The sequence below is a fragment of the Ochotona princeps genome, chromosome 2 (genome assembly GCF_030435755.1).
Source record: "Ochotona princeps isolate mOchPri1 chromosome 2, mOchPri1.hap1, whole genome shotgun sequence".
In the NCBI taxonomy this organism is placed as follows: Eukaryota; Metazoa; Chordata; class Mammalia; order Lagomorpha; family Ochotonidae; genus Ochotona; species Ochotona princeps.
This window is the reverse complement of record NC_080833.1, coordinates 92,964,943-92,989,478: the sequence shown is the minus strand read 5'-3', so window position 1 is coordinate 92,989,478 and position 24,536 is coordinate 92,964,943. Positions and strand designations below refer to the sequence as shown.

The 24,536-nt window shown below is 50.5% G+C and overlaps 2 protein-coding genes across 2 annotated transcripts in view; both read right to left on the bottom strand.

Annotated features, from left to right (window-relative positions):
- Positions 1-1,582: 1,582 nt before the first annotated feature.
- LOC101531328 (glutathione S-transferase Mu 1) lies at positions 1,583-5,976 on the bottom strand. The gene is made up of 8 exons (XM_058655175.1): positions 5,941-5,976; positions 5,583-5,658; positions 5,136-5,200; positions 4,752-4,833; positions 4,559-4,659; positions 3,816-3,911; positions 3,618-3,728; positions 1,583-1,690 (listed from the first exon to the last, which is right to left on the bottom strand). The coding sequence occupies exons 1-8, from the start codon at positions 5,974-5,976 to the stop codon at positions 1,601-1,603; spliced, it is 657 nt and encodes a 218-aa protein (XP_058511158.1). The 3' UTR covers positions 1,583-1,600.
- A 5,356-nt stretch (positions 5,977-11,332) lies between these two features.
- LOC131478020 (glutathione S-transferase Mu 2-like) overlaps positions 11,333-24,536 on the bottom strand; it is a 34,774-nt gene continuing 21,570 nt past the window's right edge. The window contains exons 3-8 of the mRNA XM_058655166.1: positions 15,977-16,050; positions 15,595-15,676; positions 15,399-15,499; positions 14,565-14,660; positions 14,360-14,470; positions 11,333-11,453 (exon numbers count right to left, since the gene is read on the bottom strand). Of these exons, the coding sequence (XP_058511149.1) occupies positions 11,364-11,453; positions 14,360-14,470; positions 14,565-14,660; positions 15,399-15,499; positions 15,595-15,676; positions 15,977-16,050 (554 nt within the window). The 3' untranslated portion in view covers positions 11,333-11,363. The remainder of the gene's footprint in view (positions 11,454-14,359; positions 14,471-14,564; positions 14,661-15,398; positions 15,500-15,594; positions 15,677-15,976; positions 16,051-24,536) is intronic.

The window sequence follows — 24,536 nt, the reverse complement described above, 5'->3', positions numbered from 1 at the left end:
CTTGTCTCACCTCAGCTTCAGATCATACTGGCAAGTAACAAAAAAATTCTCAAAGGAGTCAATGAAGCAGAAATGAGGACACAGGACAGCACAGTCTAAACTCAAACATCTTCTTCCCAGCACTACCACAATTTTACTTCCCTTTTTTATCTCTCTTTTTCTTTAAATATCTATTCATTTTTTTTTTATTGGAAAGGCAGATTTACAGAGAGAATAAGAGACAGGGAAAGATGTTCCATCTGCTGGTTCACTCCCCAAGTGGCCAAAGAGCCAGAGCTGAGCTGACCCAAAGCCAGGAGCCAGGAGCTTCTTCCAGTCTCCCATACAGGTGCAGGGGGTTTCAAAGGCTTTGGGCCATCCTCTGCTGTGTTGCCAGGCCATAAGCAGGGACTGGGCAGGAAGTTGGACACAAACTGCTGCCCATATGGCATCCCAGCACTTGAAGGCAGAAGATTGGCCAATTGAGGCATTGCACTAGGCCCTTCCCTATTTTTCATTGATTTAGACTATGTATAAGAAATAGGGAGATGTCAGGAACCAATTGGGAGAGATGGTATTAGGCAGAGGTCATAGGATAGAGGTGAAGAGAATTTTTGTGCAAATGCTCTAATTTGCAGAAACTGAATGCCCAGTTCCACTTCCCCTCTGGTTCACCTGATTATTTCCACAGTGCCAAGTCCCACTCATGGCTGCGGAGACTGCCACCGTCTCCCAAGAGGGAATTCTTCCACACGTCCAAACTTGCTGAACTGCTATGGCAGGGCAGGCACCAGGACACACAACACAGGTAAGACATGCAAGGATTCCACGCAAGGTGTTGACTCAGGTGCCGCTTTTTGTTGTTTCTTTAAAAAGGACAGCAGTCATACTGTAAAGGAATATGCTTTATTGAGAGCAACATTCTGACAAAACAGAGGAGAATAACTATGTTGGGGGAACATCCAGGGAAGTGTCCCAGAAGGGGTCTGCCTAAGGCCTGCCAGCCCCTTCCCCATCAGGCCTGCAGCTCTCAGAAACAGCACAGCTGCAGGGGGGCTATAGGATGAATGAATGAGGAACCCAGGGAAGGGAGAAACCCAAGGTGAGGAGCAGAGCAACATGCACAGGGCACAGAAATGACCAAGACACCAGGGCATCCAGCCTGACCAGACACTCACACAGCATGTTGCTTCCCTAGGCCCTGCTGTAGCAACAGAACAAAGAAAACCACAGAATCCAGCATGGTCAGTGCCAAGTCAGGGTTCCCAGGGAAGAGGACATGCCCAGACTGAGGTTCAAATTTCTGGGGAGCAGGCAGTACCAGGGAGACCTTATGGGGGAGACCATCCACCACAGGTGCAGCGATCTCTGGCTGTTTGGAGAGCTCACAGCAGTGATGGGGACTGAGTATTGGCCTTGGTGTGGGAGGAGCAGCCCAGGGGTCCGTGGCAGAAGAAGAGGGCAGAGCTGAGGCTGGCCAGGGCATCTATGGGAGGAGTTTAGAGGACAGGAGGCAGCAGGCTGGGGAGGAGGAGGCGGGGAGGGAGAGGACTGAAGGCTGAGGCAGCACTGAGGGCCTGAGCTCCCTGAAGCCCCTCTCACTTCACTTCACTTCAGAGCCCTATTTTCCTGTCCAGGAGGCAAGCTTTAAAAACAGAGGGACTTTGATGAAGCGGCTGGACTTCATGTAGGCAGCGATCTTCGGCAGGCCCTAAGGGGCAGAAACAGGAACAGAGCTCAGGGTTCTGTGGTCTCCTGGGATTCCCACAGCCCCAGTGTAGGCACAGCCCAGTGGGACCAACAGCAGCCATTGCACAGGGCTGTGGTGGCTGCACTGACATCTCCATAGGACCACAGCCCTGCAGAATTCACACTTCATCAGACACCTCCCTCCACCACCTCAAAAGATGGATCAGAAGGGAGACGCTAAAGCTGGATGCTGTGTAGCCAAGGGCAATGTCAGTGCCGACTCAGAAGCCGCTCCACCTCTAGCATGATTGACTTCTGGCCAACATGTCTCAAGGGGAGCCTGATGGTCACAGCCATTCAGGAATTTACTCACAGTCAAGCACTGAGCAAGCAGAGGATGGCACAGCCTGCCTCTGTCCCTTTTCAAACTGTTCTGTGCCACAGAGACCCATTCACCCCTATCTGCACAAATATCTCCTTTTCCACAGTGAGGCTGCCTGCTTGCCTGGCATTGCACACACAGCAGGGACGTCCGCCAGGAAAAGGGGCTTAAACCATGCAGGGCAGCCTGCAGAGCAGTCCTGATCTTACCCAGTGATTCAGCAGGCCCTCACTGTGGGTTACAGGAGGAGGTGCAGCAGCAAAGGAAGGCAAGGCCAGGCTCCCCCTGACACAGGAAGTCCTAACTCCTCCACTTGGTATCTCAGGCCAACTTCACTGAATCTCAATTCTCCTCATCCTGAGTTGCGTTATAGCGAGCAGCACCAAGCACACTCCTGGGCCATGCACCTACACGCCAGGGCTGATAGCACCATGCAGGTTCTCAACAATTCAGGGGGACCCAGACTGTTCTAACCCTAATGGGCCTGTCCCTGGGTACCGCATGGTCCAGCTCATAGATCTAATCTGTGTCCAGTCTCTCCTTTCCGGCACACAGAGCTGAGCCAACTGTTACATAATGCCCAAGGCCACAGGCTTGGAAGTAATCCAGAGCTGATTAGAAGGAACGGAGACAGCACATCTCTCCGTGGGGAGGGGAACAGGACAAGCATTGTATACTGAACAACTTGTTGGACTCATGCCTCATACTCCCAAATCTGTAAACAAGCAGGCTTTGTTGTGAGCAAGCACTGAGTACAGGTGGTCCCTGTGATCCATGTGAAGTGAGGCCAGGCTGTGCTCCTCAGTAACCAAGAGCTGTTGCTCCTCCCTCTCCAATTGCTGAGTTTGCAGTTCTCTAACTGGGCTCAGTTCCAGCATCGAGTCACCTTTGCACAGGCATAAACGAAATGTTAAGCACCTGTCCTATCTCACAGGCAGAACATGTGGGATACTAGAGTGAAACAAGAGACATCGAAGGAGAAAGAAAACCTACATCATCAAACAAACCAAGTCTCCCCAACAGAGAATCCACAGTTGTGGACAAATCCAGAACCAACAGTGCTGGGAGCTCAGTGCCTCCACATGGGGATCTCACTGGTTCAATGTGCTCTAGAGATCAAACACATGGACTGTGCGTGTCTCTGACACTGATTCCACCCTACCCTGTCTCAGCCGAGCTGAGGTCAGCTACAAACACATACTGCTCAAAATCTGACCTCTCCTATAGTCTCCTGGAATGGGAAACCAAGACTGGACAAGGGTCTGAGGCTGCTCCTTTCAGCGCAAAAATCAGAGAAGCCCTCACTGTTGCTCATACACACCAGAGGTTTCCAGGGAACCCAGCATAGCTGTGACAGGCTCTGGGACCCTGACAAATGGCTGTCCCCCTGCTGACTCAGTCTCCCTTTGAATCAAGTGGGAGAGACAACTTGTACAGGTACACTGGATACCGCAGGTACAGGATACTAACCCTGGGTCCTGCTCTCAGGGGTTGGTCTACAGCTCAGCTCCAGGACTCAGACAGCTTGAAGGAACTAGAAGAGGGGAGAGAAGGGTTGAGGAATCACCTCAAATCGAGCCATGAAATCCTTCAGGTTTGGGAATGCATCCAGGCAACCAGGAGCAAATATACGGTTCTGGTCCAGGATATCATAGACGAGGAAATCAGCAATGGTGATCTGCAGAAGCCAGGATGAGGGAGCTCAGCACAAGGGGAGACTGACCATGCCCCCTGCTCCTGCCTCCCTCACTCCTTCCTCTCTCACCTTGTCCCCTGCAAACCAGGGCCGCTTCCCCAGGAACTGGGAGTACAGTGTCAGCTTGTCTGGGAAACCCTTCAGGTAGTCAGGCTTCAGCTTCTCCTGAAGGAGCAAAAGGCTGTCAGCACCCGCAGATACAACTTTGGGGAGAGGGGCTGCTTGCCCAGGGCTGCACATGGTCCCGCTGGCCAAGGAAGCAGCTGTCCTTCCAGAGCTTGGCATGGATGTACCCAGTCACAGAAGATGAGAATGAGATCTGAAAGATGGGAGGGAAAGGAACCCTGGGCTTCGGGCTGACCCTGGGTTGCCCAGTGGGGACATCTGCTTATCCCTATGGGGACATGAAGAAAACCCTGGGAAAACAGGGCACATGCCTGAAGATGCTCCCTTCTTGAACCACGATATAACTCATGCAATGGACTTTTCATCCAGGGACAAGCATATAATGGGAACACATTGAAAGGTGGTCATGATAAGGGCCAAGGGTTAGACACAGAAGTGAATTTCCTGTCTTAGTCATGACTGCTCACCCAGAAGTATTGTAACTTTGTCTAGGCCTCTGGAAGTTAATCGTAATCTTTCTTTTTGACAAGACAGAGAGTACAGAATCAGTGTTTTAAAAACATAGTAAATTGCTCAGGGAATCAGTCCTCATAGGGAATTCAGTGACAAACAGGAGCAGTGCAGATGAGAACACAAGGATTAGCTTGTCATTGAATCTGCCAGATCCAATCCACTTGGGCACTCACAAAGTCAGGACTATAGCAGACCGCTACCAGTTGCAAGCGATTGTCCATAACCTGGTTCTCCAAAATGTCCACGCGGATTTTCTCCTCTTCTGTCTCCCCACCTGCAGTCCACACACAGCAGACAACCTCAGCATCCCACCCAGCCAGACCCAGGGCACAGCCACAGCCACAGCCCTCAGCCAGCCCCACTCACACAGGTTGTGCTTGCGGCCGAGGTAGCGCAGGATGGCATTGCTCTGGGTGAGTTTGTGAGTGCCGTCAATCAAGTAGGGCAGCTGGGGAGTGAGGAGGGAAGTCAGCTGGGCTCCCAGGTGCCCAGCAACCCCCGTCCTGAGCCAGGGCACACAGGAGCCCTGGCACACTCTGTGCCTGGTCCAGTGGCAGGCCCTGGAGACATACTCTATATAGGAATGAATGAGCTATGACAAAGAACCTCAAGAAAAGACTGCAGAGAAACACAGGTGACCACAGGTGAGCACAGGTCCTGGTCCTGAATCCTCTAACCATGGGAATATTGTGGAGGCAGAGACACCAATCACGACCCCACTCCCTCCAACACCGCAGCCCCTGCACGTACGTTGGGAAAGTCCAGGCCCAGCTTGAATTTCTCACTCAGCCACTGGCTTTGGTCATGGTCGGGAGCTGTGGAGAAGACCAAGTGAAACAAAACCTCCCCAGTGTGCAGCCTCTTTCCTGGGAACCTCCCAAGGAGTCAGGGGCAGGCATGTGAGATCTGAGTCCCTCATATCACATTCAAGGTCTGGAGAAAGTGAATAATGATTCTAAGGGTTCTTGACCCCAAAGCTTTTAGGAAGTGTGGCAAAGGATCCAATGCTGAAACCAGATTCCTAGCACCCCCTCCCAGAGCCATGCCTTGGGAGGCCACACTGCACTCTCAGAGACCAAGAAGGGCAGGCTCTGCTTCCAGGGGTCAAGGTCTGCACAGCTGATATGCAGGTGGCCAGGCAAGTGTTACTAGATGACAGAAGCAGTGGACAGAGATCAGAGCAGGCAGGTGCATTACCGTCTCCCATGGTGTAATGCTTTTCCACATAGCTGGTGCCAGTGTATTCCAAGAGTGCGCGGATGGGCAACACCAACTGGGGGAGACACCAGGGCCAGGGGTCACAGCTGGAGGGACTCCAAAGGTTGCCCTCATCTCCTCCAGGGGAGCCCTACTCTACACCTAATAGCATGCCCTTTTCCTTCTGCCCCTTCCCCACGCTGGGATGCTTTCATCAGGAGTTCCTTGCAGCCTAGGAGGAGAAGCAAGGAAGTTCCTAAAAGAATGAAGACCTAAAGCCTCCCCAGCTGTTATGCGCCCTCTGCCCCATCCCACACTCACGCCCACATCCCACCAGCCGAGCAGACCCTTAGCTCACCCCGCGGAGGTCCCAGTAGCCCAGGGTTATAGGCATGGTGCTGCTGGTGCTGCAGTGGTGGCAATTGGGCTTTCAGGGAAGAGCCTGGGACTTTTATGCTTGGTTTGGGAACAGCAAAGAGCAGGGTGTAATCAGCTGTGATCCCGCCCCCACCAGCCCCACCTCCAACCCAGGCAGCCTCAGGAAGCAGTGCTCTGCTCTGCTCTGCCCCACCCTCAGGAATGAGCCTGGCAGCTGCCAGCGCTGGCTGCACAGTTGGAGGTCTGTGCAGATCAAAGCCAAATGTTGACCCAGGATTGGTGGTGTCCACAAGCCCTCCTTGAGACTCCCACCCCAGGGCTACCCTCTGCTGGGCCCAGGAGTTAGCTGTTCCCTTGGCAGAAGTGCCTTTAAGCTGCCAGGCACTTCCCTCTACTGCCTCTGTGTGCTTGGCTCAGTCCACATCCCAGGGAGGAGCAGCTGTAGCACCACCTCCCACTCTGGGTTCTGGGAAGACTTATTGCTGGGCCAGGTCACGATGGGGTATCCCACCGCGGGGGCAGTAAGGGTGACCTCCCTGACAGGAGGGACTAGGTCTGGGTCAGCTGCTTAAGGATTATGTGAAGTAGCCAAATCCTATTCTGCTCCAGCAAGGGGGCAGGTACACAAGAGCCTCCCTGCCAGGCGGCTGGCTTTGGATGCATCTGGTTGGAGTGACCAGTTCCTCTCCAAGGCAGAGGCAGGGTCTTTAACGGGCCATGGAGTCCTAGGGCTCTGGACTCCTTTAAAGCTCAAAACTAAAGGCCAGTTCCACTTGTGATCCAGCTCCCTGCTACTGGCCTAGGAAAGCAGCAGAAGATGGGGTCCTGAGACCCTGATGGGAGACCAGGATGAAGCTCCTAGCCTTGGCCTATCTTAACTGTGGCTGTTGCTGCCATCTGGGGAGTGCAGCAGCAGCTAGAAGAGTCTCTGTCCCTCTCTCTCACACTCTCACTCTCTTGCTGTAGCTCTTGCTCTCCTATTCTTTCTCTCTTTCCATAGTTCTTTCAAATAAATAACTCTTGTTTTCAATCACTGCCACCATAGTGGGAGTGCTGTATGTTAGACAAGTGCTTTTGGATCACAGTCTCCTCTGGCATTTTCTTGCTATCCGCCCTTGACTGTGGAACATTGACCACGAGAAGACTCTTTACATATGTGGGCCCCTCGGGCTTGGCCCTCCCAGCCTGGAGGCCGCCAGAAGGAAGTCTCTGGTCTTCACAAATGGCTCCATCTCAGCCATTCTGTTACAGCAGCACAAACAGACCAAGGCACTAAGTGGCCAGCTGGGGTGACAGAGTGTGGCTGTCACAGAGGGAGTGACAGTGAGGGGGAACAGTGTCCCAGGAGACACCAGATGTCTGTCCTGCTGTTGGGGCAAAGGATGGAGCCCAAGAGGAGCCCCAGGCAGGGTGGCCAGCTCTGACCCCAGCTGTCCAGGCCCAGGGCTCAAGCCATGCCCTCATGCCCTGAGCACTGAGTTCAAAGGGTACATAAGGTGGTGGCAGTGGAGTGACCCTGTGACCTGCACTGTCACCTCCACAAGGATGATGCCTTCCCTGCCTGCTTTCTTCTCGCTGGCAGAAATCTGTATGAAAGCTAAGAGCCTGTGATCCATCACTGCGCTCTGTTGGAACGATGAGACAAGGGACCACGAGTATAAGATAAGCGATGGGTGGAACATTAAAAAGGAAACCAGCTGAAAGTTAAAGGGCAAGGGGATTGCGCTGCAGAAAATCCATCTGGGCAATTAGCCCACAGCTTACCAGCACTGCAGGGTGTCAGCCCAGTGTGCCAAGAGAGGTTTCAGCTCACCTGGGTAAGGTGTGGTGTGTGCATGGGTAAGAAGTAGAGATCATCTCACTTCATTCAGACAGACCCCTCCTGTAGTTCAGGTCCCTATCTGTGTCCAGACTCAGGAAGCAGCTTCTGTCCTCAGAGTGGGTTATGCCAGGGTTTGCCTCTTGTGAGACACAGGTGCCTGGCTCCCGCGTTGGAAATGTCCCCACCAGATGTTAAACTGCATCTGTCTGAGCCTTACCTCTCCTGAGCCTCAACAGATGAAATGTCTAGATGCAGTTCAGAAAACACTTTTGAAATGGAGCCAGCGATAATTAGAACAAGATTTTTGAAAGACAGAGCCAACACAGTGCATTGGTGGTCATTTGTTGGGTCCCCAAGATTTCCAGATCCACTGAGGTACATTGCTATTCACTGAACACAAAATTTAGACCAGTTCCAACATTTCAAAGGGACACTGTGCTGGCTAACCGAAATAAGACAGAGAGGTCTGGTGCGGTAGCCTTGTGGCTGAAGTCCTTGCCTTATATGCACCAGGATCTCATATGGATGCTGGTTCTAATCCCATTTGCCCTGTGTCCCATCCAGCAAGCTGCTTGTGGCCTTGGAAAGCATTCCCCAAGTGGTTGCAAGCACCTGCGCTGAGCCAATGTGAAGCTAGAAACCAGGGTCTCCCACATGGGTATAGGGTCCCAAGGCTTTGGGCTGTGCTCTACTGCCTTCCCAGGCCACAAGCAGGGACCCAAATAGGAAGCATGTCTGCCAGAATATGTACTGGCATCCATGTGGGTTCCTGGCATGTGCAAGTCAAGTACTTTGGCTGCTAGGCTACTGGGCTGGACCCTAGATTTTACCGATTTATTCATTGATAATTTTGGCCAGTGTTATTATGTGTGTATGCTAAACATTAAACAGCCAGTTTCACATAGGAATAGAACCAATTAGGACATATCTGAAAATGAATGTACTAAGACCTTTCCAAATCTTGTTAAAAATGGATTAAAAGAGTTTATTCAAGGTGCAAGATTTTAAGGTCTGTATATAGTTTTTTAATAATATGCAGTTTCCATGTGTTATGAAAGAATCTACACTAAAACAAACTTACATTCTTAATTCTATTTACCCACCAGCGTTTCTGCAATACTCTTGTATGATTGGATATTTATCTGTTTGCTGAGGTCATCGGCTCTGGGAATGAAGGAGATGGAGGTGATCCAGGGTCGGTCATCTGCAAGCTGGGAAGAGGAGCTGGTGATGGAGTCCAGGGCCCACCAAAGGCCTGGGGGTGTCAATGGAGGGCAAAGGCCACAGTCAAAGTCTCAGCCCAAGGTCAAAGGCCACAGAAGGAGGAGTTCGGTGGTCCCTTGAAGAGAAGGTGGATGTCTAGATGAACAGAGTGGAACTCACTCTCCCTCCACCTGTTCTTTCCTGTTGAGGCTTCGGTGGATCCGCGGTGGCCAGCACTGTTGGTGAGGGTGAGAGTGGATCTTCTTTATTTGCTGCATTGATTCACATGCTGATCTCCCTGGAAACACTCTCGCCTTCACACCCATAAACACGGATCCTTCAGCCCAAATGGACACCTAAAATGAAGAATGGTCACATTGTGTGGCAGAAAACCATGCCAAGCAGTGATTTCACCACTGCCCAATGCTGGACATACAGGCTCATCTTTTGATAGTTATCCAAGAATTACTAAGCCACAGGGAGATAACAGAAACTTTAACATGAGGAAATTCATATACAGAGTGACTCACAGACTGTGGTTTACTGGGTGGAATCGTGTACAACACATTAACAATTAGCAAAGGGAAAGATAGAACATCAAAGTACAGTTGCAACCCTACAGAAAAGGCACAGGAGGTAAGTGTGGATCTCCAGCATAGCAAGAAGCCCACATGCCCCGCAGGGAGCCCCATAAATGATTTCTCTCTGGAGAGTGAGCAAACCATCCATTAATACAGCAAGGAAATCCGGAAGTTCCCCTACAAGGCCAATCCAGGTCTTGAGTTTGCTATGGCATAGTCTGAGAAGGCCCATTCCCAGTCTCAACATTCACCAGCAGAAGGTACAGCCTGGCTCAGTGCAGACAGACCCCAGTCCAGCTCTCGCTGGCAGGTATGGCAGCCTAGCCCAGCTTATTCCACTCCTAGCTACAGCAGTCAAATGAACTGACAGGTGTCAAGGTCCAATCCAGCCTGGCCTGCATCCTTTCTTGGTTCTCATTTGTGCCAGGGTGTGCTGTAGGCTGACCATGCTTGGCCTGCCCCAGATCCAGATCACACATGTGCCAGTAGCTGGCACAGCCCAGCCTGGCCTGGCTCTAGTCCTGGCTCTTGTGTTCACCGGCAAGACTGTGCCCTTACAGGATTCCCCAAGTTTCCTTATTTGGCCTGTTCCCAGCCCTGGATCCCAAGTGTGGTGGCAGGTAATGCTGCACAGAATGACCTGGCATTCATTGGTGAGTACTGTGTTTAGCCAGACTGGCCGGCACCCATTCTCTTACCAATGGGTGGTTCAAACCAGCCAAGCCTGGGCCACCCCCAGATCTGGTTCTCATGTGAGCTGTAACTGCTGATGGTCAGAAGCAAGTGCATAAATTTATCAGAGGTCAGAAGGTCTTCATCCTGACATTCCTCTGATCCTCTACCCAACTAGAGTATTAATTGAGTGGATGCTAGGACAAAGGCATTAACAGAAAAGTTGGGACTCAACACATTTCTACCACATCCCAATGACTGCTGTGCAGCAGGCCTGGGCCGGGCCCTTGAAGGCATCAGAGCAAATGAGCAGAGTGGTCCAGAAGACCTCGCAGTTGGGATGGAGCCACACAGTATGGAAGCAACAGGATGCCAGCTCCCTCTACTGGGGATGCCTAACCCTGGGTACCTCCCACTGAACTGCACAGCTCTACACAGTCCATGATGCCAGGGAGTGAATGAAAAGTCCCGACCACCGAGGGACCACTCGACCACAGAAGGACCACCTCTGTTCTCTAGGGCACCTCACAAGGCCACCTGCTCTGAGGGATCACACAGGGGAGCAAGAAGTCTCAGACACCAACAGTCCTACTTCATTCCCTATGAACCTAGTCACTGCAAAGGTCATGGGTCAGCCAGTTGCCTGAAAGAAGTAATAGACCTAGTGAGTGCAGGGAGTCTGAGACAAGAAGACAGGACACTGATGAAACACGTTGCAGACTTTACTGGGGAGCAGACAGGGTTGTAGCAACAACTGCATGAGGGAAACAGGGCTTCTACCCCTCAAGCAATGCTGGTCCTTCAGGGCAGGACTCCAGAAGCCTGGGGATGGACCACCAGGCCAGGGACCCAGTCAGGCTCCTCAGAGCACACACAGCTACTGACAGGCAGAACACAGTAAAGGCACGCGAGGGAACTCCCTGGCATGGGGTGGGTGGGGAGAGAGGCTGGAGGGTATTTTTGGAGCAGGAGGGAGGTAGAGGAAAGAGAAGCAAAAGGCTTTGAGGATAAGAGGGGAGTGAGAGGAAGAAGGAAGTGCTGGGAACACAGGAGGACCAGTTGCCCCCAGGGTCCTGGGTTAGCAGGCTGACATAGGCTCCTCCTGTCTCCTGGCCTCTCATGACCCTACTTACTGCCCCACGTGGCCATCTTGGTGAACACAGGTCTTGGGAGGAAGCGGCTGGACTTCATGTAGGCAGAGATCTTCTCCAGGCCCTGTGAGTGGTAACAAGGACAGAGCTCAGGGCCTGTACCCCACTGGAGTACCCACAGCTCCAGGCAGCCCAGGCACAGTGGGACCCCAACAGGAGCCTTCCTGGGCCTCCAGGGCTGGAGCTTGGCACAGTTTCCCGAGGGGCCACAGCCCTGGTGACTTCACTTTCAGGGAGCTTCAGCCAACGTCCTTGCTTCCTAAGAGCTCAGTGAGGGTACTTGGCACACAACAGGTGTTACATGCACTGTGGGTGACTCTGCAGGATTAGGAAACTGCCTTCCTGACCCAGCCCCATTATCACCATTCATCAGAAAGGAACTGAGGGCCAGGCAATGGCACGGCGTGAATCCCCGCCTTGGGACATCCCATCCCCTCTCACAGTGCCTGGTTTTCAATGTCTGCTCTGCTCTCACACCCAGCTCCAAACTAATGCACATCCTGTAGACAACAGGGATAGCTCAGCTACTCGAGTCCCCAAGACTCACATGGGAGGCTAGATTGAGCTCCTGGCTTCAGCCTGGTCAAGTTCTGGCTGCTGAGAACATCCACATTCTCTGTGGGAGTGGGGGTGTCGAATATATTTTTAAAGAAACTCAGAGCACCCAATCCACAGACAGGTTAAGAATCTCCTCCTGCTCACATGATTATTGATGACCCAGGGCTGGGAGCTGCCTGGCCGTGTTTGCCTCCCATGCCCGGCTCTCTGTAGTATGACTCCCCTCCTCCCTCCGAAATGCCCCATCACTGCTACTCTACTTGGATTGTCTCCCTTTCACGTGCTGGTTCTTGACTTGGTTGGGTTTTATAAGGTGGGTGGGTGGAGGGGAGCATTGCTAGCAGGACAAATGTCCATGTAGGGTGGAACGGAGTCCAGACGTTACTCAGTGACACTGCGTAACGGGGATACAGGCAGATGACCCGGAAAGCACAGACTGGACTGAGCTCTAATTATTTGCAGGAAAGCAGAAGACTGATTCTCTACCTGGTGCCAGAGCTCATCCTCTCTGTGCCCCAGCCTACCTCATCTCCAGCTCTGACACAGGGGACACGGCCATATGACAGCACAAGTAGCATGGACCACATTGCCATGACAGAGAGTGCGAATGTAATGCTTTTTTCCCCTAAAATGTGTATCTTAAAAGGCAGATTGCTAGAGAAGAGAAGCAGGAGGTGAGATTAAGAGAAAGATTTTCCATCTGTTGCTTTGTTCCCTACGTGGCCACAACAGCCTGGGCTGTGCCAAGCCAAAGCCAGGGAGCTGGGACTCCAGCCAGGTTTCCCACATGGGTGACATGAATTCAAGTGATTAAGCATCAGCTGTTGCTTTCCAGGGACATTAGTAGGGAGCCAGATAGGGACGGCGGAGCCAGTACTTGAAGTGGATAATTCCTGAAGCATTCAACAGACCCAGGGCCATTGGCTGCAATCCAACCCTCACACTATTGCCCTCCCCGCCTCAGTCATGTCAATTCTTCCAAGGCCATGTAACCTAGGCCTGGGCCAGAGATGATAATTGCTGAGAAGACACATGGCCTAATGGGGAGTGGGACAGGAAACAGACTCCAGCCTGAATCAGTGGGGCTAACACCTCAGATTTCCAGCACTTAAGACTCTGGATGCCAGCATCCCACATCAGGGTGTAAAGGATCTGAGCCCCCGCTGCATTTGTGGTTTCTGCTCCCTGCTCATGTCCCCTTTGGGAGGCAGAAGATGCCTTCAGCACTTGGGTCTGTGTCAGCCACAAGGGAGACCAGCATTGAGTCCCAGGCTCCTGGCTCTGGCACTTAGGGAGAAGGAGCAGATGGAAGGTTACCTGTTCTGGCTCTGAACCCCGTTCTTTGGATCTCTGCCTTTTCAATAAAAGGAAAACAGGTATATTTTGAAAAATGAACAAACATTCTTGAATCTCTGATGAGGTAAGGCTTTGCTACTATCAAATCACCTGATTCCGGAATAACAGCTGAGTAGTAGTTTGGGGAGGTCAGGCCATGCACCCAGGCACTCAGAGGGTGACACCCATTCTCCCTCCACCAGCTGCCTGCTGCTTCTCTAACTATGGTTTCTGGCCTGGGTTCTTCTCTGCTCATCCCCTTGTGCCTGGTGCTGTCAAGTACACACTCACTGCCTGTCCCTCCCCCCCCCCCCCCCCCGTGCCTGGCGCTGTGCCTCCCACAGAGACACTCAGTGCACAGGAGGGAAGATAAGGACCCGCCTGGTGTCACGAACAGAACCCGTGGAACTCTGGAAGAAGATATGATGGTGCGAAACAGCAGAGTCTGAAAGCACGTCAGACCTTCTGCCAAGGTCCTCCTGCAGGGGCACCTATATACCTGACAAACACAGCACCAGCGCCAGCCCTGGGAGCTCGGTGCTCTCTCTCAGGGACCTGAGGGGTGCACGGCTTGCTGGAGACAAGAGGAGTGTGTGTGTTTGACACTGAACTAGATCCCTGCTGTCTCAGCCTTCCCAGCCCAGCCACAGATTCACCGCTGAAGGCCCTGCCTCTCCATTGGTACCCTGAGCTAGGACTCCCAGGCTGAAGGTTTATCTTTCTGCACAAAACAAGGAGAACCACTGACTACTACCCATGGCCCCCAGAGGCTCACAGGGAGCCCAGCACAGCCTCGGCCAGCTCTAACAGCTAATCTTTCACAGCCTCAGTTTCCTCATCAGACAAATAACAAGGATCCATTTCCTTTCACAACACAAATGTTACAAGGTGATTTCAGTAGCTTTAAGATCAATATTGCAACATGTCCTATAGCAAAGCCAGAGCTAAACAAATGCTACTCCTCTGTATTCTGTACTCTTCTCTTCTCTGTATTCTCTGGCTCTGAGACTAGGGCAGCATCATGGGAAGGGACAGAGAAAAAGGACAGGGAAGAAGGATGGAGGATGGGGGCATTACCTCAAAGCGGGCTAGGAACTCCTTCAGGGTGGGGAACGCATCCAGACACCGCGGCTCAAACACCTGGTTCCTTTCAATGACGTCATAAGCAATGAAATCCACAAAGGTGATCTGCAAGGGAAGTCAGGAACAAGCACTGTGGAAGCTCTGTGTGTGACTCAGGATGAATCCCAACTGCTTTGTCCCTTCCCCTGCTTCCTCTCACCTTGTCCCCTGCAAACCAGGGCCGCTTCCCCAGGAACTGAGCCAGCAGCTTCAGCTTCTCAAGCAGGCCCTCCAAATACTCTGGCTTCAGCGTCTCCTGAGGCCAAAAACACCCAGGAACCCTCAGCTACCCGCTCTCGGCAGGGGCAGCCTGCTCAGGGTGGCACCAGACCCAGAAGGCCATGGGAGTGGGGGTAACAGCTACTTTCCCTGGACCTTGCACTGGCTTTGACACACAGCATCAGCATTCATTACCCTATGTGTGCCTATCACACCCATCAGTCACAGACACTAAAGTCCCAAGGGACACAGCAGCATCCCTGAATTTGTCAGCGCTGATATCCAAGCAAGCTCTGGCTGAGGGTCAGACACAGGAATGCAGAGAGCTCCCTGGCAGGGACAAGCGCTTCCCCCAGTGAGGGCTGAGACATCAGGCTCCTGTCCAAAGGTGAGGATGCCACTACAGACTCCCTTCTTATCCTTCTGCTTCTCACTGGCTGATTCTGTCTGTTCTAGAAGCAGGTAGCTGGTAGGAACCAATGGGAGAAAGGGCCCAAGTCAGAGCTTAGAGGATAGTGACACAAGATTACCAACCAGTACTGAAGTTCTACCCCAGGGAGTCTACGTTCTATTCCAAGATGGGTGTGCAAGCACTCACAGCTTTTATTTGGTACAGGTGTGAGGTTGATGGGTCACTCCTGGCAGGTGAGGAAACCGTTTGTGGGGGCAGTGCATCAGGAAATTGAATGAGCAAACAGGACCATGCAGATTGGAATGCCCAAGTCTATGTACCTGACCCGGACTTCGCCTGGCCTGGCACAGAGAGGGCACTCACAAAGTCAGGGCTGTAGCAGAGCGTGGCCAACAGCATGCAGGTGTCCATCAGCTGGTTCTCCAGAATGTCCACGCGAATCTTCTCCTCTTCCGTCTCCCCACCTGCAGCCCACACACACAGCAGACACCCTCAACATCCCACCCAGCCAGACCCAGGGCATGGCCACAGCCCCACGCCCTCAGCCAGCCCCACTCACACAGGTTGTGCTTGCGGGCAAGGTAATGCACGATGACATTGCTCTGGGTGAGTTTGTGAGTGCCATCAATCAGGTAGGGCAGCTGGGGGAGTGAGGAGGGAAGTCAGCTGGGCTCCCAGGTGCCCAGCACCCCCTGCCCTGAGCAAGGACACACAGGAGACCTGGCACCCTCTGTGCCTAGCCAGTGGCAGGCCCTGGAGACATACTCTACATAGGAATGAATGAACTACGACACAGAACCTCATTGAAAGACTGCAGAGAAGCACGGATGACAGTGGTTGAGCACAGGTCCTGGTCCTGAACCCTCTAGCTATGGGAAGGATGTGGAGGCAGAGATACCATCCACGACCCCATCCCATCCCAGTCATCTCATCCCCAGCACACACGTAAGGTTGGGAAAGTCCAGGCCCAGCTTGAATTTCTCACTCAGCCACTGGCTTTGGTCATCGTCAGGAGCTATGGAGAAGATCAAGTAAAACAAAACCTCCCTTGTAACAGCAGAGTATATTTAGCATGTTGTGAACATGAATATGGCAAATTGGCAGTTTCCGTCAGTTGCTGGCAATAGTTTAGAGTGATGACAAATATTATTTTGATTTTTTTGTGTGTTATTTAGTTATGAGGAAAGTGTATGGTAAGCAGTCCATTTGATGGTTTACTAATTTCCTTGTTGTTGAGAAGTCCGAGTTGATTATGTATTTAATATGATAACCATTTGTGTGCTGTGAATTGCATTAAGAGTTATGTAGGGCAGAGATGATGCTTACTAAATGTACAAAATGGATTGATGAGATTAGCCAGTTAAATCTTTTCACCAGTAAGGCACTCAACAGCCCATGAGATATTTATTAAAAATGTCAAGTAAATCCTCTTATTTTTGTATCATAGTGTCAAATAGCAGTAAAATAAACATGTTAAGATCCTTAATCTACTGCTATGTTTCACTGTAAAATTTACCTTTGTTAAAATTTGCTTCTGTTCAAATTTGTTGAGATCACACGTAAAAGTATCCTAATATTACTTTGGCTGGTATTTTCTAATTACTGTATAATATTTTGGGAATGCAAATTTTATTTGAATGTCAACTACAGTTAAGCATGTGCCATTTGTTTTTCTTGCTCAGGTTTTGTAATTTGATGGAATGTTTTTATTATAGTTTAATAAATGTTTGCTTTATTAAAAAAAAAAGAAACCTCCCTTGTGTTTAACCTCCTCCTTGGGTCCCTCCCAAAGGAGTCAGGGCCAAGACCCTGAAGCAGAGCGTGTGGGATCTGAACCTCTGATCCCTCATCTCACATTCAAGGTCTGAAGAGGGGGAAGAATGACTTAAGAGCTCTAGAACCTACATGCCAAAAGCTCACAGGTCTGAGAACAGTCCTAAGGAATAGCCTACTCATTGTGTCCAAGCTCACCACCCTGCCTTGGGAGACCACAGCACTCTCCCTGCAGGGACCAGGAAGGGGCAGGCTCTAATCCAGGGGTCAAGGTGTGTGTAGGTGATCAACAGGTGGCCAGGCATTGGTTGCTAGGAATCAGTCTGTATGCAGTGGGCAGAGATCAGTGTAGGCAGGAGCATTACCGTCCCCCATGGAGTATCTTTTCCTTGTAGCTGGTGTCCGTGCATTGCAGGAGCAGGCCGATAGCTTGAGCCAGCTGGTGGGATGGTCCAGAACAGAGGTCAGAAACTGAGTGGCTCTGCAGAAGGGCAGTTGGTAGGCTATTGCTGGACACTGATATGTTAAACTGGAAAAATGTATGCTCCACATACAGAGATGACCCTCTGAAAGTGACCAAATTATTGACTGCCATCTTTGTTACATGTTCTTCTCAATGCAAATAAGTAAAGGCTCCTTATGGACACAGTAAGAGGAGAGGCACAAAGTCCCCAGGATGGGAGTCTCTAAGCAGAGTCTCAAACTACACCCTCAGAGCTTAGTGGACCTACATGGAGATAGCGACAATGTTAGACAGACACTATGGGAGCTGTGTTCTGGCTAGGATTGGCAACAAGGCCATGGGCTAACAGCAGGACGATTGGACAAACTACCAGGCTATCCTCCTAAATCCTGCCACTGGGCTGCCCATCCAGGGAAATAAACTCCTTCCTCATGATTGCCTGGAAACCTTGGAGACTGTTTGTTGCAGCAAAATGGCCCTGTGGGGCAGCGCTTGCCTGAAGCAGACCTGGACCTCTTCACCCACGGGAGCAGCTTTGTGCAGAGAGACAATGAAGGACCAGGCGAGCAAGTGGTGTTCACAGCACAACAGGCACTAGCAGCAACAACACTGCCGCCCAGGGTGTCCACCCGGAACATTCCCCTGACCTCTCTGACAAGGGCTCTCCAGCCAACAGAGGAGAGAAGGCCAACACTGACACAGACTGTAAGCATGTGGGCAAGCCTGGGCATGCTCGCTGCGCTGTCTGGGAGGAAAAGGCACTCCTGACAACAGAGAATGTGGACAATAGGTACACAGCTGAAATCTCGCTGAAATCCCAGCTCTACTGGCGGCAGTGCCAGAGTGAGGACAGGTGGCAACGGGTCACTGTCCTTGTCACCAGAAGATGCACATGCAGACTGCGAGTGGGAGCCAAGCTGCCCACCTTCCACCAGAACAGCAGCTGGGGAGGGATCTCCTGGGGCCTTGACACTCCGGCTTGATGGAGTCCTACTCATTAAGCTGAGGAACATGAGACAGGAGTGGAAGGGGGTGTTGACACTTGGGATGACACTCCCGGGTGGAAACAGAACTCCCCCTGCCCATCCTTATTCCCAAGGTCCTGGCCCAACCATCATGCAATCCAAGCATGGGAGTCCACTTTGTGGGCCTGATACCCTCAGGAACTTTGTGGAGCATTCTGGATGACCTCATCTTCATTGTTAGTGCACCCACTAACTTAGAGCTGCCTTTATTTGTTCAGAACTACCCAAAAGCAAAGAAGTTGCCATCCAATTGGGTTTATGGGTTGCCACTATTTGGGCACATGCATGGTGTCCCCGCCCCTTTTGATGACTGACAAGTGGATTATGCTATGATGCCTAGGGAAGCTGGGAAATCCAAATATTCACCTGTACTGACAAACTTCATTCTTCTCCAATGCAAAGTGATATTGAAGCTTCTCTCAGCCAAAACAACTTCCCAAGTAGGCAATGCCCTGCCTTCAAAATAGAAGCTCTGTGTGTCTTAAAAGCCTCAACCTTCTGAAAAAAACTAAATGAATCTCACTTTGAAAAAGTAGCCTCAACAACAGTGTGTTGTCACTTGTCCTCCTCTGGATAAGGGTAGACTCTAAAACAGCATATGAGAGACCCTTCCAGATGCAGAGTTCAGTTCCTGCATTGAACTTTATTCTGGTGTTCTATGCCCCACCCTCCCTCCAGTACCCCTTGGTGATGTGTCTGAGATCATTCCCAAGGCCGACAGGAGCTTTCACACCTCATTACTAAGACATGTCCTCACCAATAGGCAAACGAAAGTGACCAATGTATACCTAATGGACCATAATCTGCCTTGTAAGCAAAAACAATCAAAAAAACAAAAAAATTGGAAACTGCTCGTGGATGCAACAGTTTGGTACTTAGTGCCATTGCCCAGACATCTTCCAAGTCTGTGGCTCTTTAGGGAACCATGACACCCCCTCACTGCATGCTATGTACACAAAGCTAAGTCATTGCTTCTCTAGGCCTTCCTCTGGGCTACCCAATGACACAAGGCCCCTTCTCAGGTATTCTCCATTTTGGCCCATAATCATCTTGCTAGTAAGGTGACCTCGTCCACGTACTGGTTAGGAATCTCCTGTGTTGCCATTAAAAGTGAATCCACTGAAATGCCTTAGACACTCAGCACAAGTCATGACAAATGCAGGTTCCAATCTTCCATTTCCAGGAGCCCCTCTTCTTCCCTGAGTCAGTTGCATGTGGTTGGAATGAGCTGGCACCCCCATTCCACAGAGGTGGAGTAAAGGATCAACAGTGGGGAATTTGTAACCAGACCAAACACATGTTTCTTCCCATATTCAATGAAAAACAAGCAATTGATTGAGCCTATGACCCAGTAAAGTATCTCTTCCAACAGATAAATAATGCTTGCCTGTGAATTCCAGGCACTGGCCTTGAGAAAGGTGGCTGAAGTTGCAAAGTAACTGTTTGTCCCTGGCCAGCATGACTGGGAGTTGAAGTTTATTGCAACACACCATACAGGGGAACAAAGAACAAAGTGAGAATGGGTTTGGGGCTGAGTGGGCTCCATCCAGCGGCATCTAACACAACACCAGGCCTCTTTCAGGTCCCTGCCAGTAACATTTTGTAGCTGCTTAGATAGGGAGGACATTCTGGTACTCCCAACTCAAGATAAAGTCCAGCCATCCAGCAAGTTTCCCAGGGAGTTGTGCTGAGGTCCAAGATAGCCACTCTCAGACCTGCAACCTGCTGTAGCACCTGATGCAGCAGCCCAGCCTCCCCTGCTCCCTCTTCCAACATCAGATCATCTACCCTGGCCAAGGACCATCAGTCTATGTTTGTGGAGATTGTTTAACAACGATTGTCCTCACCTGTTGACATAATAAAGTTTCTCTTTCCTTTATTCTCCAACCTGGACCTTATAAATTTGATTTATCACTAAGGACAGGAACCACACTTACAGTAACAGCGTGACATGCTCAAGCCATGTCCCTGGGCAATAGGCTGATCAAGGGCTCCTTTCATCTGTCTGTTTCCGCCTGGGCCATCTTTGTGAATGGAGGATTCAGGAGGAAGCCACGGGATTTCATGTGGTCAGAGATCTGCTCTAGGCCCTGGGAGTGGGAAGAACAGAGTGAAGTGTCTGAAGTCCCACTGAGTACCTCTAGCCCCAGTGCAAGCCCAACACAGTGGGACTCCTGGGGGCTCCAGTGCAGCAACGTGGCACATTTCCTGAGGGTCTACAACACTGGTTACTTCATTCTTCAGGGACCTTCAGCCAATGTCCTTGCTTTCTAGAGCTGCAGTGAGGAGAACTCTGCAAGCAGCTGCTGTGTTACATATCCTAGGGGTGACTATAGATTTAGGAAACGCACTACCTGACTCAGCAAGTTCAGGTTCATGTTTCTCAGGGGAGAAGCTGAACTGTGCAGAGGGAAGCTGCGTTCTCAACACATACAGCTTGGATGGACTCTCCAGCTTGCAGTCTCCCCGGGTAGAGCAAAGGCCACCAGAACGTGCACGTGCAGCATGGCAGACAGCCCAGATTGCACCCAGCCAGCCAACAAATCCTGTATTAAAAATCAGTACAGGGAGATAAACTCACAAAACACACCCTGACAGGCCCTATGGGACTTCCATAGCAGGAAGTCCCCACCTCTGCACCTGGCACAGGAGCTCAGCCTCTCTGTACACAGCTTGCCTCTCCTCCAACCCAGCCCCTGCACCAGGCCACAGGACAATCAGAGGGCCAAAGGCGTGGTTCTCTCTTGAGGGAAACCCAGAGCCATCTGCACCCAAGATCTTGGGGTGAAAGCAGTAGCGGTCCCCCTGCCACACTCTCCTGCTCCTTTGTGAGAGTTGGAACTAGACAGGCAAGGACCAGGGCCAGGGTTCCTTGGAGTGTCAGATCCTGAGGTGAGGGCACTCACAGGGACAGTAGGTAGGGCAGCCGAGGCTTATGATGGGAAAGAACGTGCACTTCTTCAGGGAGAAGCGGGCCAGGAACTGAAGCTCAGTTGGACCCCGAGATTTGAAGTCTCTAAGATAACGGGCTGTGATTTTCTGGGAGGTGGCCCTGGGTCCTTGGTGAAGACATCTGGTATGCACCCCATGGGCAGTACAGAGCTCTACACAATTGCAAAGTAAAGGGATTTTAGCTTGCAAGTTCTTTTTCTAGCTTCCCAAAGAGCCTCTTTGGTCTCTTGCCTTAAGATTTCAGAGTCAAAACGAAACAGTCTACAGAACAGTTCTGGAATTTGTCTTTCTCAGCTTCCGCAGTGAGCCTTCAGCTGTCTCCTGTATCCCTTCCACAGTCAGCTCTTTCTTAATCTCCAAGCGAACCTGAGGCAGAGCTGAAAATGCCTGAGAAGGTGCTTCTCTTGGGGGACCTCAGGGCTGAGGACAGGAAACAGAATCCAGGCTGCCTCCCTGTGAGACCACAGCCTCAAATGCCCTATCAGGCCAACATGAAGAAATGCCACACACTGTTAAGATCTGAAAGCCCTTTATTAGCCACTGGTGGAGAGCAGGCTCATGCGAGAAAGATTTCTGAACTCTGAAGTACAGAAGAGCAAGCAAAACCACAGACTGGTGTCTTTGGAGGGATGTTCAGGGGATAGCTTAGGCTGTGTTACATGTACAGCTACCTTAAGGATGGACAATTACTGACTTTGCAACCTATTGTGATTGGGCCAGGTAAAATTTGATTGTCACCCATTATGTTTGAGCAAGCTAAGTCAGGGAATTAGAGCATTCACTGAATGTCATGTGATTTTCATCATTCTTCTAGCTCAAGGATCAGGTGTATCTCATTTAAGAAAGAGTTAAACTCAATATAGAATTCCTCATGTCAGGTTTGTTACTGCACAAAGCAGCTCCAAAATACCCTTTGAATTTGAGCTTTGAAGTCAAGGAGAACACTAAGGGGACTTCTTAAAAGATCCATTGAAACTAGAATTACAAGATAAATTGCGTTTAGTTGAAAAGTATTGTGAAGGCCATGCATCCTCAGGATCTTTAAAAAACCATGAAAAAATGTGTACTATGAAAAAAATACAAATGAATTTCAGACGTTCTTGCATCAAAAATAAACTTATTTTTTCATTGACATTTTAAAGTAGTCACACGCAGCCACCTGTTGTTCATTAATGTGTTTCTTTTTTTTTTAAGATTTATTTATTTTTATTACAAAGTCAGACATACAGAGAGGAGGAGAGACAGAGAGGAAGATCTTCCGTCCGATGATTCACTCCCCAAGTGACCACAACGACCGGTGCTGCGCCAATCCGAAGCCGGGAACCAGGAACTTCCTCTGAGTCTCCCACACAGGTGCAGGGTCCCAAATCTTTGGGCCATCCTCGACTGCCCTCCCAGGCCACAAGCAGGGAGATGGATGGGAAGTGGAGCTGCTGGGATTAGAACCAGCAGCCCATATGGGATCCCGGTGTGCAAGGCAAGGACTTTAGCCACTAGGCCACGCTGCCGGGCCCCATTAATGTGTTTCAACCATATTGTTTGCTATGGTCCTGCTTAGACATAAAATATGCCCCCTTGCCCATTTTCACAGTGTAGTGGTAGCAAATATGTGCATAATGCAATGTAGCCATCACACCCATCCAGCTCCATAACTCTCTCTCTCCCTGTAAAAGTGCAGGTGGCAGCATTAAACCAACACTCCCCATTCCCAACCCTGACCTTGGCAGACACCACGCTGTCAGTGGAATCATAGAGTTGCAGTTGTGACATGGACATCACTGAGCCTGTGTCCTCGCAGGTCACCCAGGCTGTGTCATGCTCAGAGTTCCTTTGTTGAGGGCTGAGCAGTAGAGCCTGCTCCTGAGTGTGCACAAGCTGTCCTTATCACTTCCTCTGCTAGGAGACACCCGGGAGGCTCCCATCATGTCGGAAGTGGTGCTCTTAGGAGCGTGGCAGTACACACAGCCCTTCGAGGACTTGCTGTTTTCGAGTATTTATCCAGAAATGGAATTGCTGTCATCAAGTAATAATTTCACTTTTTGACAAAGAAAGGTGCTGACTGGCACAATGCTGGGCCTTTTGGCATTCACACCAACAGAGCCACAGGGTTCCAGTTTCTCCAGTCCCCACCAGCACTCCCTTTGTTCTGCTTTTAGTCCCAGCCAATGCCATGAGTGTGAGGTGGTGACTCAGTCTAGCTCTGCCTTGCCTTGCTCTAATTGGTGATGTGGAGCACTTTCTGGGGTGCCCATCTGCCATCTGTGTATCATCTCAGAGACATGTCAGTCCAAGTCCTTCGCCCACTTCAGAATTGAGTTATTTGGCTTTTGCTTTGACACACGAGTTTTCTAAGTTAAATATAATAGAGCAGTGCATCCATTCATTCAGGTATTACGTATAGTTGGCTTTTCAGAAACATAGGTTGAGTAACAGTGACAAATCATGACTCACTAAGCCTGATATCTTGGGCATCAGAGAAAATGTTTTCTGACCTTATTTTAGATATGTATTTAGTATGCACTTAATTTTTATCACAGTGTCACTTCAATCTTCCATTACATTTGAAAATCTCTGTCCCAAAGTTAAATATTGACTTAACCTGATTGCACTTAATAAGCTTCATAAGAATTTAGCTAGGCTTATCCTTGATCCTGACACTTGTATCTTTTATTTCTTAATGACCCTTGAATTACACCTATTATTCCCTTTTCATTTGACTTTAGTAAGTATAACTGCTGGCAGTGACCATATGATCAGATGTCCACTGGAATGTATTCATATCTGTTTCCTTTCTGCACTAAGTTACCAAGGTCAAGCACACTATCCAGCCAATTTCAACATGCAGCCACCACATGAGTCTTCCTCGCTTGCAAGTGACCTCCTATGAAATTTCCAGGTTCTGACATAGTGCCACACCATGCAGCAGCAAACCAGCCCAGCCCAGCTCATCTCAGGAAGGTTGTCCCAAGGGCAGGTGCAGCACCTTTAACAGTGAAGTGAGAGACAGCGGCAGGTACCTTCTCTGATCTCTGCATGCTGACAATCTCCTGCATGTTACTCTGTACCTCCTCAGATCCAGATGGTTATTTCCACAGCACAAAGTCCTGCTCATGGCAGAACAGGCTGGCTTTGCATTCCCCAGGAGACAATTCTTCCACATTTCCAAACTTCCTGAACACCTGATGCAGGCCAGGCACCATGACACATATCACAGGAAAGACTTGGAGGGATTCTCTTCTCCGTGGATTTAAAACTTAGTTTGTGTACAAAAAAGTATATAAAAACTAT